General features: G+C 49.2%; 1 protein-coding gene across 1 annotated transcript in view; it reads right to left on the bottom strand.

The window, feature by feature from the left end:
- Positions 1-15,935, bottom strand: part of B4GALNT3 (beta-1,4-N-acetyl-galactosaminyltransferase 3) — a 65,927-nt gene extending 49,992 nt beyond the window's left edge. Inside the window, exon 1 of the mRNA XM_065682448.1 lies at positions 15,788-15,935. Coding sequence (XP_065538520.1) covers positions 15,788-15,929 — 142 coding nt within the window. The 5' untranslated portion in view covers positions 15,930-15,935. The remainder of the gene's footprint in view (positions 1-15,787) is intronic.
- Positions 15,936-18,534: the final 2,599 nt, after the last annotated feature.

Raw genomic sequence — 18,534 nt, 5'->3', positions numbered from 1 at the left:
GGGGGTCCTGCACAGCCGGTTAATGAACCACCCAGGGAAACAGAGCCAGCTCACCCTACTTGAACCACTTCAGTTTCAGGGTCTGAAGATAAGAATTATAAGCAGTATCCAGACCTGAAGAGCCCAAGAAAGGCACCTCTGTGGATTTGAGCAGGTTGACTTCTAGAACAGATCATAGAATCATAGAATTATAGAACAGTTGGGGTTGGAAAGGACCTTAATAGCACCTAAAGCACTTACTGTCACATAGCATCTTCCTAGCAGCTCTGCATCCCCTTGGACTGACAGCCTGCCTGGTGTGGACAGAGGAGCCCAGTGCTGCAGCTGGAAGGCAGGCTCTTCCTGGATAGCCTCAGACAACAGAGGTAGGCAATTTCAAGTGGCTGACTGCTTAGAAATTAGTGCTTTTGTCAGGAGTCAATGCCAAAACAGAGTTCAGCGAGGGTAAGAGAACATGGAAGAACAATTTTCCCCCCCTCCTTAGTAAATGATGATTATTAAGGGCAAGAAGGTCCCTCTCATTGTTACCAGCAAGTGCAGGAAAAAAGTGATATTTCCATCACAGAACAGCATTTAGGGAAAAGACAAGTCCACCAGCTCAGTCTTGGTGGACTGAAGTGACACAACCGGCTTAAGCCCCTGGTCCCATCAGTGCCAGTGCCCCACAGGATCACCCCAGCTCTAGCTCTGTAGTGCATTCCCGATGTCAGCACAGAGAGGCAGGAGCTGCAAGGAGTGCGGGATGAAATCTTGTGCTAGAGAACTTGCCAGATCCGTGTGAAGGAGAAAGAGCAGGACACAGCCACCTTCTCCCCAGCCTCCCAGTTAGTCTGTAGCTGGTGGTGCCTTCTTCACCTTGCTGGGTTCCAGGCAATGAAATCCTTAGCAAAGATAATAACCCTGGACTGGTCCACACAGAGTGCAGCTCCTCCTGCATGTATTTCATATTTTGCCTTTCTTTACCCTTGCTAAAAATACCTTGATGTCCTACACACAGCATTCCTCATTGCACCCAGAGCAGGGAAAAGGAAAGGGAAGGCAGGCACTCACTTGAAAGCCACATTCAAAGTTAGCTGGTCACACCTAGTGCTGCCATCCCAGCTGCTCTTGTTTCTCTGCTGTTTACAGGAAAAAGGGAATTTCACCTCCTTTTCAGCAGAAATAGTTGTCAGGCAGACCATGAACCTGTCTTCTCGGGTTTTTTCCTTCTTTCTTCAGTTGGCCCAGCCTTCCCCATGCACAGTGCCTACCAACCCTTGCTGAAAAATACAGAAATCCCAATGCAAACCTTGTTTATGTTTGCTCTGACCTTCATTAGGCTCAAGGGGATGCTCATTTTGCTCCACCACAGCCATGGTATCCCTCCGACTGCCTCCTCCTGAGCTGTCAGGACTGATAACATGCAAACCCCACAGCAGTTGTCCCTGCAACCATCACAGTTTGCCATTGTGCTGCCCTTGCACATACAGCAGACAGGTCTTTCCAAAGTCCATGGATAAAAGGAATAGGGTTTAGGGATTGGGTCCCCACCTCAGCCTCAACCCTCCACCTATTTCTTGCCCAGGGTTGTGCAATTCTGGCAAGTGCAATGAGTGGGAAAGGTCAGAGGTGAAAACTGCTTTCTCAGGGCCGAGACGAGTTCCTAACGCTGCATTACACACTAGCAACGTTGGTTCTTAAAAGACAAGGTAATGGCATGCCTGGGGCAGCTGAACCAGCAGGACCGTACCGGCAGGGCAGGCTGGGTCCAGCAGAAGAGTCACTAATGAAACAAGCTTTCCCCTTGCACTGAAGTCATTTGGAGACCTGTTAATGCTTTTCCATTCATGGGCATTAAGTATCTCAGAAGGATAAATAACAATTAGCAACATCATTACTACAGAGCCTAATTGAGGCACAGGCTGCTGAAGCAGCCTGTTCTGAAGCTTTGTCTGCTCACCAGCAGAGAGAGGGATGGCACGCATCCCTGTTCACCCAAATTTGTGCTGTAACTGCCAGGCCAGAGCCCCTCCTGGAGCCCACCCTGCTCGAGACTGCCCTGTAATAGAGTGCACAAGTGCTCATTTAGGGTGGGCAGCTCCTGGGGGCAGCAAGATCCTCAGCAGCTGGTTCTGCTGGGGTGGGAGCAGTGAAAACAAACTGGTTTTCTTACGGCAGCCAAACCCCACGTCTGCCCAGAAAACCTCTCCCAAAGGAGGGAGGTGCCTGCAGCTCCGAAGACATCCAGGAGCAAGAACTGGCCTCCCTGACTGTTTATTTGATATTCAAAGGGAGAGCGAGAATGAAACAGAGCTCCGAGAATCAGGATTTCTTACCGTGCGCCAAGACCATCCTGGCAATGCCCTACTCTCCCCACTGCTTAAGCTTCCCCCTGGCAGGGCATCCCTACCCATCGCACAGAGACCCCAGAGAAGCCAGCAGGCACGTTAGGCACTCTGCATGGAGAGATTTAAGACTGTTTTCCTCTCCCCCTCGCCAGACTTGCCCGGGTCAGACACAACCTTTGGCAAGAGAATTGCTCCCTGCTAATTTTAGCCTCCTGCGCTCCACCCAGGCAGCAGCAGCAGCTCAACCGCTATGGAAAGCTATGGGCAGCACTGATGTGAGGGCTGGAAGACACTGCCTTCAAATGGCCCCTGCGGCCACACACTGCCAGCTAAATATAAACCCGTGGCAGGCAGGGGGGAACCACACTGAAGCAAATCTCTCCCATAGAGATGGAGCAAGGACAAACTGCAGCTCCCCAGGGGATATGATCCCAGACCTGGGCAGTGCTCGCAGGACTTGCTCTCTGCCCAGAGGGATAATTCAGGATGCAAACTCTCAGTAAGGTCCCGCATGTTTTACATACTTTTGGATAGATCTGGGGCTGGTGCACCTCAGACTCTAGTGCATCATGCCAAGCAAGCACCACTTCACAAACACTGCTCCTAAGAGAGCCTGGTTTGGCTCCTTCCCCCAGTGGTCCCTTCTCCACCACACTGTCTACTCCAAGATAGTTACCCAGGGGTGGGATGTCCTCACTGCAGAGGCTGATAGCTGTAACATCGCAGGCTTTGCTGTGGGAGCTGGTGCTTGAGCTGGGAGTCAAGTGAGGTGAATTTCCCCCTGTGCCTGGATGCAAACTCGGGTTGTCCTTCTGCAAACAACACCCAAGAGAAACCCCCCCACAAAGGGCATGGAAAGAAAGACAGAAATGGAGCCCTGAGGTTAGGAAAGGAGCAGAGGTAGCATGAACCTATTCAAATCCAGACTTTCAGGATTAAATGCTACCCAACCATGGACCATAGGACTATGCACTAAACATCTTTTCATTGACTTTCCACTGTACCTAGAGAAAAGGGACTTCACGTCCTTTGTAAATAAAGAGGGACACGTGAAAAACCCTGACCATATTAGCAAATCCTTTTTCTACAGTAACAACTGGCCAAGTGCTGAGCGCTTGCCAGACACCCAGGATAAAACAGGTAACCACACGCTGCAAATCAAGCAGAGCAGCTGCAGTACGGAGCACAAGGCTCTACACAGGGAAACCAGATGTCTTCGCAGACACCGACTACAGTAGAAAGGCACCATGGTACTAATTTAAGGCACCAAGCGCCCTTGTGATACCAAATACGTTCCTAATCATCTCAGTGGAGCTGCTTATGGTCCCCACCAGCTTCTGTAATTATCCCTGCATTTTCCTCCACCCCTTTCAAAACTCGGAGTCAGTGGTTTACTCTGTACCCTCTGAGTCCTTTCTACCTCTCTCTTTTTGATCTCTGCATCCAAGACTATCAATTCCATCCTCTCTGCTCCACTGAAATCCCAAGTATTTGCTTCTACTTTAGCCTTCAGTTCTTTCCCCCTAAGTCTTTTCCTCAGCTAAAGGAAAGTTAATGGGCCCTTAACTTTCTAGTGGCCATTGTAGTTTTCTGATCACTTCACTCCAGCACTCATCTCACTATGCCCTTTTTTTGACCACTTCATACTTCTGTTAAGTAATCCCTATCATCCCTATTCCCAACGCTGCCTCTTCTCTCCTGCTTGTCTTGCCTGGTCTCTCATTTGTCTTTTTTCCTTTACTTCTGCATGAGCTGCAAAACTTACTGAAATATTTCTTTCCCTCCTTGACGTGCCTATGTCAGATGTCTAATGCAAAACCAGTTACAAGAAAAAGGATTAAGTTTAGGGAAAACCCAACTTATCGTGCCATTTGGGAAGCACAGGGTTTTGGACAAAACACTCAAGAAAGAGAGCACTGGAAGACCCAGAGTTAATTGGCAAAGCAATTACAATTTGCAAAGCAAAGGAAATCGGCCGCATGGCTGGAGCTGATGGAATGCAGACAGTGATTAGACAGTACAGACAAACTGAAATAATACTAGCCAGACTGAGGCAGGGGACAATGGGGGTTCAGAGAGGGAGCATATCCTCCTTGTCCCACCAGCACACACGAAAGACCCTCTTCCCTCTGCAGCAAGTGGTATGAGTCAGTGAGATGCATCTGGAAATGCCTCGAAAGACATGCAAGGAACAGCAGCATGTTCAGAGGAATCACAATTGCTGCGCATGACTACGGGGCAGCGTTAGCATGGAATCATAGGATAGTTTGGGCTGGAAGGGACCTTCAGAGGTCATCTGGTCCAACCTGCTGCAATGAGCAGGGACATCTTCAACTAGATCAGGTTGCTCAGAACCACATCCAGCCTGGCCTTGGATGTCTCCAGGGATGGGGCATCCACCACCTCTCTGGGCAACCTGTGCCAGTGTTTTACCACCCTCATTGTAAAGAATTTCCTCCTCAAATCCAGCCTGAATCTCCCCTCTTTTAGTTTAAAATCACCACCCCTCATCCTGTCACAACAGCCCCTGCTAAAAAGTGTCTCCCAATCTTTCTCATAGACCCCTTTCAAGAACTGAAAGGCCACAATAAGGTTTCAGAGTCTTCTCCAGCTGAACAGCCCCAACCCTCTCAGCCTTTCCTCACAGAGGAGGTGCTCCAGCTCCCTGAGCATCTTTGTGCGCTCCTCTGGACCCTCTCCAACAGGTCCATAACTTTCCTGTATTGAGGACTCCAGAGCTGGATGCAGTTCTGCAGGTGGGGTCTCACCAGAGCAGAGCACAGGGGCAGGATCACCTCCCGTGTCCTGCTGGCCACGCTTCTTTGGATGCATGGGTCATGTCCATGCTGGGTCATGTCCAATCTTTCATCTGCCAGTACTCCCAAGTCCTTCTCCTCACGGGTACTCTGAATCTCTTCATCCCGCAGCCTGTGTTGATACCAGGGTTTGCCCTGACCCAGGTGCAGGGCCTTGCACTTGGCCTTGTTGAACTTTGTGAGGTTTGCATGGACCTACTTCTCAAGCTTGTCCAAGTCCCTCTGGGTAGCACTCCATCCCTCAGGACTTCTTCAAAGTAACGGCAGAGAGGATGATGAGTGCTCAGAGAGAGAGGGGAAAAGAACATGAAAGGCAGAGGCATTTATTAGTAATGGACTAAGTGCAGGTGAGTGGCAACAGAGAAGCTGCCAATGGATGAAAAGGCACAGGCAGGAAAAGCAAATTAATTCAGGCTGAATGCTGGTGTCTTAACCCCACTACTAGTGAGCCATACAGACAAGTAAGTGCACATGATCAGCTACAGCCAGTAACCACAGGCAAAAGGAAAACACAGGTTACTAAGGTTAAAGTTTGTCAAGCCCTCGTCTCACAAAAGACGCCCAGTTCCCTGAAGTGGCAGGACACCAAAACACCAGAGACGGAATTAGAATACATCTATCCAAGGATAAATGAACTCCCAACATAGCACAGCCTGGAACAGTACAACTGTCCTTCCACTCACGCACCTTACAAAGCTCTTCCTGCCCTCAGGAAGTGGCTGCGGAAGAGCTGGATCGGAAACAGCCCCAGGAATTGGTGGTGGAGCTGGAGCAGCCAAGGCTCCTGGGCACAAAGAGGTGATGAAACAACCCCTGCCATGCTCCTCCTCACACAAACCCGAGTGCTTAGGCCCTGAAGAATTCAACACCTTTATAAGAGGGTTTTGCCCTTGCCTGTGAGGGGTTAGGAGAACAAGGGTTGATACCAAACCACTTCCGGTGCTTGAGATGCTTGCATTTGATGGTGGAGACAAATCAAGCATCGACTTGCCAAAACCTTTTTACACAGACCACCATTTGGGCTGTGTTTGGCACTGAAGCGCTTTCTAGGACCAATATGAACTTAGATCCATGCAGGTGTTTGCTTCAGGCAGGGGGACAGTCCCAGAGGATCATCACTCAAGGCTTGGGAAGAGCTAGACCTGCTGGGTTGAAGCGAGAGGGGTCTACATAACCAGTGTAACAAAATGAAAATTACAAGGTAAGAGGTGAAGCAGCTGGAAGCAGGAATGCTGAGGCTGCTGTTGGGATGCGGGTCTCAAAATCAGCAGGAAGAGACACAACAGTTCTTGGAGTAGTGAATTTTATGAGAGAAATTATAAATGCTCAAAAGAATGTCCTTCAGATCTAGAGCATCCTGCAAGCACAGGGCTTGAGTTTCAGCAGAGAAACTGAGAAAGAAATGATGCAGGCTTAGTGTTTTGAGAACAAGCAGTAATTCAGTGATCCACAGCCAACACATCAGCTGGTTCTGCAGTACAAGCCTGCTTTACAAACTGAATATAAGCCTAAGGAAGAGATGGTGATAGGTCACAGCAGCGTGTTACACCATTCCCTGTCTCACAGACTCATAGAATGGTTTGGGTGGGAAGGGACCTTTACAAATCACTTAGTCCAACCCTCTGCCATGGGAAGGGACACCTCACACTAGACCAGGTTGCTCCAAACCCTGTCCAGCCTGGCCTTGAGCACTGCCTGGGATGGAGCAGCCACAGCTTCTCTGGGCAACCTGTGCCAGTGCCTCACCACCCTCATGACCAGAGGCAGTTCCCTCAGTCTGTCCTTGTGGGGACTGCCCTACACCTCCCCTTATGTGCCCTAGGTTCCAAGCCTCTGTTCATCCTGTACCTGGGGTTGCCTGCATGAGATGATGACCACAGGGCTCCAGGAAGGTCAGGGCTCCTCAGTGATAATTCCTCCCAACCCAACTCCCTGCAAGAAACTCATTCCCCCACACTCAACACTGGCTGTGAGGGGATGAAGCATCCAGACATCCCACCAACAGGAAACGAAGGCACAGACAGCCTGCATAAGACATACCAGCATTCATCAGTGTCACTGTTGATTGCCAAGTGTTACATGGGCCTTTCTTTCCTTTCCCAATTGGAAAGGTGCAGAGGTTCCATCTCTTCTGCATGGAGCCCCGATCTCCATGCAGTTGGGTAGAGCCTGGCATCCCTGGGGCTGCTGTGGTGGCACAACACAGAGTCTGTTGGAAGCCAGCAAGGGAGATCTGTGGGGCCTGGAGATGGCAGGGTTTCTTTCCACTCCAAGGTTCACCTTTGCTCTATTCTCTAGTTTTAAGGACAAACTTCCTCACTCCTTTCCTCTCCCCCTAGTAATAGAGACAACATAGGACCTGGGAGACCTTCCTTAACACCTTGGCTTGGGTGTTATTTTGAATTTCTAAGTAGATGCAACTACTCCCTCCCATGGGTAGGAGAGTACAGACTGTGTCATGGCTCCCTCTGAAATAGACATGCATTTATGTTTTCAAGACATAGCAATCGCATAATGAGACTTGTATTTACTCCTTATGTTAGGCAGGTCATTTATTTTCAAGGTACCCCTCTGGAAATTACAGTTCAGTCAGGTTGGAGAGGAAAACTTGGTCTTGGCAGATTCTTGGTTTATTTTGCATTTTTGATCGAAAACAAATAAAACACTCCCGGCTGGCCTGCTTACAACAAAACATGGACTGTGGCAGCTGAGGCTGGGTGAGATGCCACAGCAGGTAATTGAGGCTATAAGTACAGGGTGGTCTGGACTGGCTATTCTCAGCCTGTTGTGGACTTGGTTCTGCAGCTGAGATGGGGTTAACAGCACCCAGACATGACTACTGCAAATTTACAGAAAATAACATTACAAAACATAAATAAAGCTAATTTAGGAAGTGAAGTATTTACGAGAAGGGCTGGAGATATCGTAACCAGGCTCAAATGAACGGCAGCACTGAGGAAGCTGTCAGGGTTGCCAACACCAAATATACGGGCCAAGTCAAACAGCCCACGCTAATGACATGGAAATAAGTGGCCTCTTGAAGCAAGGCAGAAACAGATTTATTTAGAATGGCAGGAAAAGATACATGTATCATTAATGTAAATTATCCACACTTCACTAGAGCTCTACTAGGCAGTTCTGCAGCCTAGCAGGTGATGATGCAGATCAGATACTTTTACTGGTTAATGGACTACAACAATATCTGACAATAAACTACTGTTTAGCGTGCATGAATGTACACAACTTCAGTGAAACACAGGCCTGCATATAAGCCCACTAGTTCCTAAGACAATGCAGAGGGCTAGTGGAAAACAAAGATAAAAGATAAAACATGCCTGTTATAGAAGGCCCCATAGTCAAGTCTTTGATCTGTATGCAGTGTTTTTTACATTATTGGGTAGCACTGGCTGTCAATTGCTCCTATTTGGCTCAACTGGAGAAGCACCTCCAAGAATATTTAGACTGTCTGAAATCAACATCAAGATCACCGAGATGGAAACCAGGAAGCAAGAAAACCCCCGTGGATGATATAAAGGCCTGAGACTTACCATTTGCATCTCTGATGGAAAACAGTGACACAGAAAAGCAGGAACAGCACAAGATAGAATACTTTAGCCACCTAAGGGTATCAGGTAGACTTACAAAGTAAAGTAATAGGTGATAGCTTTTCCAGCTTCTAGAAACAAGGGGGATAAGAAGCCACGTTGACCTATTTTTCCTCAAAACACCTCAAATCAGAAAAATGCACAGAATGCTGGAATAACTGAGCCTTAGGAGATTATAAAATCAAAATTAGTGACCTTTTGCACTGATGCTCAAGACAACCCAACAATCTTTGGATTGCCTGAGATGATCCAACATCCCAAAACTGGTTGAATATCATTATTATGTGTAGGTGAGCAAAATTCTTTATTATGCCAACCCAAATTATTGCTCTGAGATGTTTTTGGAGAAGAAAGTTGATTTACTTAACAGCAACATTGCCCCAGACCATCTTAGCATCTCAAAGTGCAGGGGACTCTCTCCAGATGGGGAATATTAAAGCCTTTGTGCTTTGGCAAGGGGGAGTCTCAGGAAAATATAAGTACAGAGGAGCTCTGGTCAAGATCCTACTGTATTTTGGTTTGGCTGATTATACACACAGACTGTGAATTTCTAACATCATGAAAAGCATAAGTGTCTAAGTACCAGGTTCACATCTGTTTCCACGCAAGGCTTTATGGGGATCTTTCTTAAATCTCACACCACATCTAAATAAGACAGCTTATTTCCTTCTCTGGAAAGCCCTTCTCAGCTGTTACTGCAAGCCTGAATAAAGCAGCTGGACTGGGAAGTGATTGGAAAAGAGAACATCAAAGCATAGCTAGAACAAATAGGAAAGGGAAACTCAAAGCATAGCAAAATATATAACCCCATCAGTTCTTGGTACTATCATTGTAAGCACTGGTGAAAGAACCCCATCATCACTGCCATGACCTACAAAGCAACCTCTCTCCCCAGGAAAACATCCTGCCTTCTACCATACTGCAGATGTCAGTAATCCCAAACTGCCAGATGAAAGACAATGTGCATTATCTCTCCCAGCACCACTCTTCCTTAACATCTGCCTGAACTTGCAGGCAAGAGAAGGCAGAGCCTTCACGTTACTACACCATATGCAGAAACACACCTCCAGAAGACAATAGCGTTCCTCTGCCAACCTCACAGCAGGGAGGAGATGCACAGGAGGGCACTGCTCCATGAGATTCGAGTGATCCTAATCCAGTCTGACTCAAGACAGGAAGGTGTGGTGCAGGAATACATCCTGTGTTGGCACAGCACTATACAAATCTGTCACGGGTAACGCATACATAAATGCGTGTTGCAAGAGTTTATTTATAATGATAATGTGTAATCTTTGCAAATGATTTGGGGATCTTCTGAAGCCAGAAAAAGCATGGGCCAAGTTCCAAGAAAACGAACACTTGCAACTCCTCACTCAGTGCTGCTCCACGAAAAAGGTTACTTAGTGCCAAATCCCTACCTCACTTCAGGCCAAGAGGTGAAAAAAGCCAGGTTCACAGATTACCTGTAGCACTTGCCCCAGCAGCAGTGAAAGGATACACTCACCCAGGACAAGTATGGCATAGCTAGCATGAGGTCCAGGCATCCCCTGGCTACTGTGCCAATGAACCTCCTCACCAAGCTGAAGTATGATCCAAATTGCTCTCAGAGGTTTCCCCACTAAGTCTGTGATAGCAGTCTGTGCTGTGAACATGGGCCTGGGAATACCGACTTACTTCACATGCACCAGTGCAAAGCAAGATGTGACAGCACTTCTCATCATCCTCCAGGGAGACTGAACTGACCACCTGGAAGGGAAAACTGCTGCACTGCAGTGCCCATCCTTCTCCTCGCAGCTATAGCAGCCCACCATGTGCTGTGGTGAATAGCGTTGCTTGGCACGGGGAGCTGCGGATGAAGGTCTCACTAGCGTCTCTAAAAGCACAGCAATATGATATGCACCCTGCATGGTATAGATGTTACCTTGCTGCCCACACTTTTCTTCAGTCAGGAAGAGGTGCTTTGTGGGTGATACCTAGTTTAACTTTTCTTCTGGGTTAACAGTTTCCACAGAGAAGAAATAGATACTTCAGCCACCATTGGAGAGCCACACGGTCCAATCTCTCCCTACAGGCACTGAGTAACCTTTGGTGCAATTAGCTATGCAAAGGAGCGATACTCTGCATGTAGAGGCAAGTCACCTTGTGTGTGAGCGATTGCCAAAGTCAGCCTGTGTGCATGTGAATGAACCTGCATTATGTAGGTGTGCTCACCCCGATGCATAGCTGCTTCTGAAGATGCCTGGGGAAGGAGGCTAGAGAAGGAAGCTGATGCATTAAATTAAACGAGCAGCTTCAGCTTTCTGCCAGCTGTTTTTCTCATGCAAACACAGGCACCTGCCCATTCACACCAACACCTGGGTCAGTTTTAAAGCCACTCATGCTGTTTGTAGTAGCCTGGATGCCTGAAGATCAGAGAGCTCACCATGGTGGGGTTAGGGTAAGAAACCAGTTTTCTGAGGAAGGAAAGGGACACTAAAGATGTACATACTGGGGAGGTGGAAGCCTTGCCATAAGGACTTTTTTAGTCGCACATCTATGATGTCTGGTTTCTTCCAAACGCCTCCCGTTTCTCACTTCAGAGAGTGGGACTGCACACTACTGAGTTAGAAAAGCAGCAGGCTGAGACACCAGAAATGAGACAGAACCACTCGTCACAACCCAAGATAGGAAGATAACATACTCCCAGTGTTATTTACACACAACAATAAAAAGTGGAAGAACAGGGGTAGGTCGAAGCAGACTGGGGAGGCAGGTTGAAGAAGGGCCCCTGATCCCTTACTCCTACAAGCTGCACTTCCAGCAATCTAATCTAACCCTGCACACCCTGCTTGTGCCTGGCCGAGTGTGGTGCTCACACCTGCAATAAAGGAAACTGGTGCAAGTGATTCAGCCTCCCAAGATACCATGGTCTTTACAGCAAAAAAAGGCAGAGTCTGCACAGCAACGGCTGGGAATGACCTCACCTCCAAGTTTCTTCAGGGACTGGGGTTTGCTTTTACTGTGTTGACACAGGCTTTAAAGCAAAGGGGGATTGCTGTACATCCTCCTTGCCTGCAAGCACAGCTTGCTGATGCCAGCCTTGCTCCCTCCGCCATACCTTTCTGCATGGGTGGGCAAGATGAGGCACTGCTGGGCACAGAAGAGGAAAGCAGAGGCAGCGGGAGGAGGTTCCCTGACCCACCAGCCTTTCCATCCAAGCAGAGCATGGCAGCAGCTCCGGGAACAGGCAGTGCCTGGGGGTGGGGGTCTTCCCTGAAGACCTGTCCCTGCCATGGCCTCTTCTAGCCGTGCTGCCAAGCCAACAGCTTTATGGCAGTAAAGGCAGGGTGCAGGAAGTGCTCTCCAGACCTGGCTGTTCAGTGCTTTACTGGCATTATCTCCCTCTCCAACACCTCATTCACCCTTTAAATGGGAAAGGTTCCCTTTCTCCAGCATTCATTTGCAGGAGCAAAGTGTGCTGTGTAGCAGCTACTAAAGATGAGAAAACCATTTCTGCTGGAGACCCCACTGCACAGAGGTTAGTGCCTGTCAGCAGCAGGAGTAAACAGACTGTCTCCAGCTCCTTGGGTGTCCTGGCAGGGAGGCAGTGTCCTGCCTGTTACAGCTTGTTTTGGATGACAACAGGCCACATTTCATGTGGGGAGAGTTGTGCTCATCTTCAGTTCGTATCAGCCTGCTTGTTTTTGTTCCCTCAACTGTAAACACGTCAAAGATCCCTATAAATGCCTATTGGGCCACAAGTCAGACAAATATGCTTAATTAAAGAGAAAAAGGCAAGCCCCACAAGAGCTGGAACAGGAACACCCATAAGAGACACAGTCGTGCCAGCAAGGCTCCTTGGGAAGAGTATGTAAGGAATACTTTGATGCAGTCACATCACAAGAAAAAATATAACTTATTTTTTTTTTGCCAGCCCAACTGCTCATTTCAGCATTGTCTTCAAAGGAAAGCTGTCACTTGTGAGAGCCCATACTAACATCTGGCCCTGTCCAGCCCATCCCAACCATCCCCAATGGCTAGAAAAGGGCCCAGATCACTTAGGTACATGCGAATCCCAACACATGTGGTATACCTAGCATGAATTCTGCACCTCAACTTTTGACTTCAATGTTACAGCAAAATGAGCCTCACAGCCATAGTCTTTCCCAGTGTAAGGTGATGCAGCACCATGGAAACCAATGGGTACCAACAGTTACAGCATATTCTCCTAGGCCCCTTATTCTCTTTCATTCAAACTTACTTATGTGCTTAACTTTGTTCCATAGCAGAGCTGCACATACATCAAGGGAGGATAGTCAAGGCCCCAAGTTTTAAGCATCACTTACTCAAAAACCCATAGTCTAGACACCTGACATTTGGTTCCTCCACCACACACTGATCTGGTGAGGGGAGAGGAGCAGAAAGCTAGGGAGCATCCATTATGCCTCAAGACTTGCTCTAAAGCACTGGTCTAGGAGCAGGGGTGGCATGGGGGCATCACAGTGCTTGTGCTTTATCCCATTGTGTGGCTGAGAGGAAAGTGAGTACTTTCTGTGACTCCCTAGAGCCCTGCAAGAGGAGGGCTCACGTCTCTGGAAGAAGAAAACATACTTGGCTTTCCATACACAGGCTGTTCTACAATGCGCTTTTAGGAAGGCAAGGAGAAATTGTGTTATGGACATAGGAGATGGAAACGGTGATCTCCTGTAGGTCTCCCAAGCCCAGCAGCTATTCAGCTTCTGACCCCAACGGATGTAGCCTCTTCACCTTTTGCCCAGAAAAATTACCCGATAAATAGGTGCTGTATTTTATCGTAAGTAACTGCTGAGGCTGTTGCATCAGGTAAGTCAAGGTGGTAGCTCTTGGCTGGTTCCAGGTGTCACTTACAGTAGGGTTCCCACCTGGGACATGCAACAGAAAACAGTGCAGAAATGAGAGGGGAAAAGTATTAATTGCTCAGGGAGTCACTCCTTCCTGCACCATCTCCCTGAGATCTCTGGAAAGAGTCACCACGTGGAGTCAGAAGCACAGCTGCCCGGGTCTCCAGGGAAGAAAACATGACTTAGTGTTAACAGCCAAAGGAAAACAAACACTATTTGTCTTTCACTCCAACTTCTGATTTCTCTTTAAACAAAACGGGCTCTCAGAGGTATACTGGGGCAAGAAGAAGGGTGGGGAGGGTCAAAGATTAACCTTCCTCCTCTTAGCAGGCTCCAGGATCCTGGCCACAAGGACAGGAAAACATGATGCTGAGTGCCCAGCAGTGCCCTCAGAGCCTCAGCTCTCTGGGCAAGCTGCTCTCCCTCCGTGAAGCTGTAGAGCTGCCTGCCAGAGGGTTTCACCCTCCCACCCTCTCCAGCAGCGTTTAAATGTTTTCCGCATGCAATGAGCAGCAACGTTGCTGGTGGATTTGGGGGAATCTGGACTCTTACGTAATTGAACTTTAATATAATGTAATTATTTTCCTCGTGTTCTGTTTTATTTGGTAGTGACCGTAGTCATGTCACTGTTTCCAGTTTCAGTCTTAAAGTAGGATGACTTTTATAACAGAGATGTAAAAACAACCTCATCTAAAACCAAAGAGGAAGAACTCAATTCATAAGAAAAGTCATTTGCTCCTGCACATCTCTTCTGTCCTCATGCTCTCTGCCTTTCTCTCATCTCCTCCCTCTCCTTTTGCATTGCTGGCAGTGAAAGGTCAACTGGATGTCTTCAAACACCTGACTCAGCCCCACATATCTCCTTATAACCACTGTTTAAAATACCTCCACGTGGTTTGGTTTCTTCCTTTGCTGCACCACACAAGTCCACTACGTACCTCTACAGCCTTCTCTAAGTATCTCCAGGTGGTATTGGCAAAGTGGTGTTCACTAAGAAGCTTGCATGAAAGGTGTAATGGCAAGTAGAGTCATGATGCAACCCATCTTCTCGTGTCCCAGCTAATTCCACCAGGCACAAAAAGTGGATTATAACTAGAGGATTTATCCTAGCCAAAGAAATCAGATCTCTTATGCTGCTGGAACAACAAACCTGTTTTTAGCCTTAACAGCACATATAATACAGAACAAATGGACAAGCTGAAGTACTGTAATGGACTTTGTGGGAGTAAATGTTCATGGAGCGACTTGCACAACCACGGTCTAAAGCTTTATGACTGAAACCAAGCTGGACTCGTGGCACTAAGAATCAGGGGGTTTATAACGTGTAATGCAGCTATCAAGATACAGAAAAGCATTAACAGTTAAACGGTTGTGTGTGTTTGACAAACTATTACAAAATTGGATTGGCACCAAGCACTGATATTTAAAAACAGCAGCAACAACATCATGGGCTTTTACAAAACTTTGGGACATTCAAAACTCTCCTGTAAATGAAAAATAGAAGAGAAGCATAAACCTCCCAATGACACGGATAGAAATAACTGCCTTCCTCTACTTCGGGGGAAAAAAAGCAGCTAACTGATGGTGCACTTAGCACCACCCCTGCTGTGCTCCTTAAAGTCTGCACGGAATGAACTCGTTACTAGGCGAGCGGTGCACATCTCCAGGGTACGCATTCCCTCCTCGTTTGCATACACTTCTTCTCTCATCAAAGCCATATTCAAAGCATCTCTGCTGCCTTCCAGGTTGGCACTAGAGCACCAAGGACAAGAGGCACTCAAAGCCGTGACTCCGGGCACAACAGTTTCAGCAAAGTCACGTTTTGACAGGTCTCTTGACAGAGCGGAGGGCGAGACCCGACCGGCCAAAGGCACAGAAGTGAAACCCCCTAACACCCAACCCCTCCCCGAGGGACAAAACCCACCTCCGTCCCCGACGGCTCCCCAGGAAGCGGCTCCCCGCCGGCCAGCACCGCTCGGCCGCCCGCTGCTGCAGCCGGCAGCGCTCCCCGCCTCGCCCGCGCCGGCCTGGGACCGGGGCACCGCTCCAGGCTCCCAAGCGGACGGAGCGCCGGGGGGAGCCCCGGGCCACGCCGGACTGCGAGGAACAGAACGCGACGGGACGGCCCCCGCCCTGCCTTCCCCTCCCCGCCTCCCCCGGCGCCGCGCGGGGTAACTCACTGCGGTCCGGGAGAGCCCCGCCGCCGCCGCCGCCCGCCGCCACCAGCTCCAGGTAAACGGCCCAGAGCCCCAGAGCCAGCGCGGCCAGGGCCAGCAGCACCCGGCGCCGCCGCCGCAGCCGCGCCAGCAGCCGGCCCCGCATGGCGCCGCTCAGGGCGCCCGGCCCCCGCCGCCCCGGGGCATGCTCCCGCCGCCGCACGGGCACCGCACGGCGCTGCCGCGGACCCCTTCCCCCGCGGGGCGGGCCCAGGTGCGGGGCGGCGCCGCTCCCCCGCGGGGGCAGCTCCCGGCCGCGCTCTGCCGCCGCCCCCCGCACCTGCCTCCGCCCCGCGGGGGCCGAGCCCAGGCTCCGGGGCTGCCCCGGCACCGGTCCCCGCTCCGGCCGCCCTAGGGACTGGCGGGCGCTGCGGCCCGAGCCGCAGCCGTCAGCGACCGCGCTGTGGGGCCCGCGCTGCCAGAGCTCTCCGCTCCTGCCGTAGGCGACAGGAACGGGGCTTCTGTGCCGGAGGAGGCAGGCGCGCTCGCCCGGCTGCAAGTCCTCCTCAAAGCCGGTTTTCGTAGCGCTGGGAGCGTTGGTGGAGCCCTCGGGTGAGAGGACGGGTGATGGTAACTGCTGTGCACAGGGGGAAGGAGGATGAGAGCAGGGAGATTCAAATTCACACGGTGACACAGAGCTGAATCTAAGTGTTTTCACCTGGTGCAACAAGTGTGTTTGCTTCAAAGTGCTCTGTTCGGTCAGGAGGAAAAGGTCTCATGAAGCCTCCAAATGTGCTTTCAGATGCAGCTGGCTAGATGTGATGTTACACTGTTCAGATCCAGCAGAGAGAGAATGTTGGAAACCATAAAGACCAGGATGCTCCTTGAGTGTGCTTACGGTATCATTCCATATCTCAATCACACTTTCAAAGTGACTCTCCCAGCTGTGCCCTCTATGCTGGTGGAGGGTTCACATCTTCAAGCCCTCTCAGAGGATGCAGGCTGGATTCCTCCTGGGTGAAAGAAAACTGGATGATGCTGTCTAGGATACAGGATTACATCCACCTGGGGAGCTGATCCAGAACAACCTCTTCCCAAACATGCATGGTGCATGGCACCAAGCATTTCCCTTCATAGCAAAGGGCCTTAAGAAATGTGCCAGAGGCCTTGTGAATGGCATGGAGGGCTACAATGGAGTGGCGCAAGCTCCAGCAGGGACAGGCTAGCATTGGCAGGGTGCTGGCATCCTAAGGGGTACATGGCTAGGGTCAGAAGCAGCATCTGTAGTACCTGTCAGGAACTGCCAAATACTGTGTTCACAGTCCCCTAGAACCCCTGGGACTACCTGTCACACATCGGGATGGAGAGACGGACGATAGGCTTCCTTTTTCTGGACATCTCACAAGGGTTTCAGATCCATCTCCCTACAACTTTCTGTTGGGAAGACTTCTCTTACTTTGTGAAAGCGCATGTGGAGAGTGTTATAACCTCACTGTGGAGGTGTAAAGACATGATGTTTCTCAAGATGGGAACAAATCCCACAGCAGAGGAGGCTGGAGAGCAGCTCTGCCCTTGGGCTCTGCAGGGACAAAGTCCTTTCTGCAGCTTTCCAGGATGCAACACTTGCATTCCTCCTTCCTGGGGCTGCAGGTGACACCAACCCATGCTTGAATCATGGGGCTACTTCCTCTGGCACAAAGAGAAAAGAACGACAATACCCAGCCAACACTAGCATCCATATGGCTAAAAACTTGAAGGCCAGTAGAGTGTTGGTTTGGGTTTTTTCCAGCATGACAGAAATAAACCAAGATTTTCACTTTTGTTAAAAGAAAAAGAGGGTTAAAATGCTAGGAAAGTGTGTAATAAATACAGATCTAAGTGAAGCTTCATTTGCCATTTCAAGAATGAGAATTGAAATGATGTACTCTCAGTGGGAAGTCATCTGCATTTCTTAAATGGACAACCTTAAGTTTGCAAAATGACAACTGTGCTTTGTGGAAACTGTTGCACATTAAAATATTAAAATAAGTAAGCACATTTTTCCTTTGTGAACATGGCACTAAAATCGAGGGAAGGCAAGAGTGAAATTGTAGGCTAACAGGTAATAATGTTGTCTTGTAAAGGAACATCTTTTTCCTGATAGAACTATGCTATGATGAAGATACAAAAAAGCTGTTGTCTCTGGAGAAAAAAACTTGAGAAAGCATGGCATGTTAATGTCTTTCTCATGATATAGTTACAGTGGAACAATATTAAGGAACAAAACTGATCCGGATGTGTAATAAATAGTGAAAGGAGGAATCTGAATAGCCCTACACTGTAAAATAACTTATTTTGGACCACTCACTCATTGCAGAAAGCACTAATGCCCAGAAGTAAGATTATCACTTACAGCACTGTTTTAAAAACTCCAAAGATAAGTGCTTTTACCCCAATTCTTGTACTCCCAGTTTCTCAAGTGCCTCACACCACATGAGTGCGTGCCCAGACCTCCACATCTCTCATCTCTCTGGGTGCAATAAGGCAGAGCTGGAAACTATGGCTTGTAATAATAATCCCATATGCTGGAGTCAGCTCCCTCAGGGAGGAAGGCAGGAAGGGAGCCGGAAGCAGGCGGTGGAGAAGCAGGGCCTGTGTCACATTCCACTGACCCAGCCAGGGATCTGGCAGTGCTGATGGCCCTGACAGACTATCCTGGAACACTGGGCAGAGGGCTGCTTCCTTCAGGGTACACCTCTCCTGGCCTACCCCAAATACCTGCTTCAAAGAAA

This window comes from Lathamus discolor, chromosome 1 (genome assembly GCF_037157495.1).
Source record: "Lathamus discolor isolate bLatDis1 chromosome 1, bLatDis1.hap1, whole genome shotgun sequence".
Classification (NCBI taxonomy): domain Eukaryota; kingdom Metazoa; phylum Chordata; class Aves; order Psittaciformes; family Psittacidae; genus Lathamus; species Lathamus discolor.
This window is presented reverse-complemented; position numbering and strand designations above follow the sequence as displayed.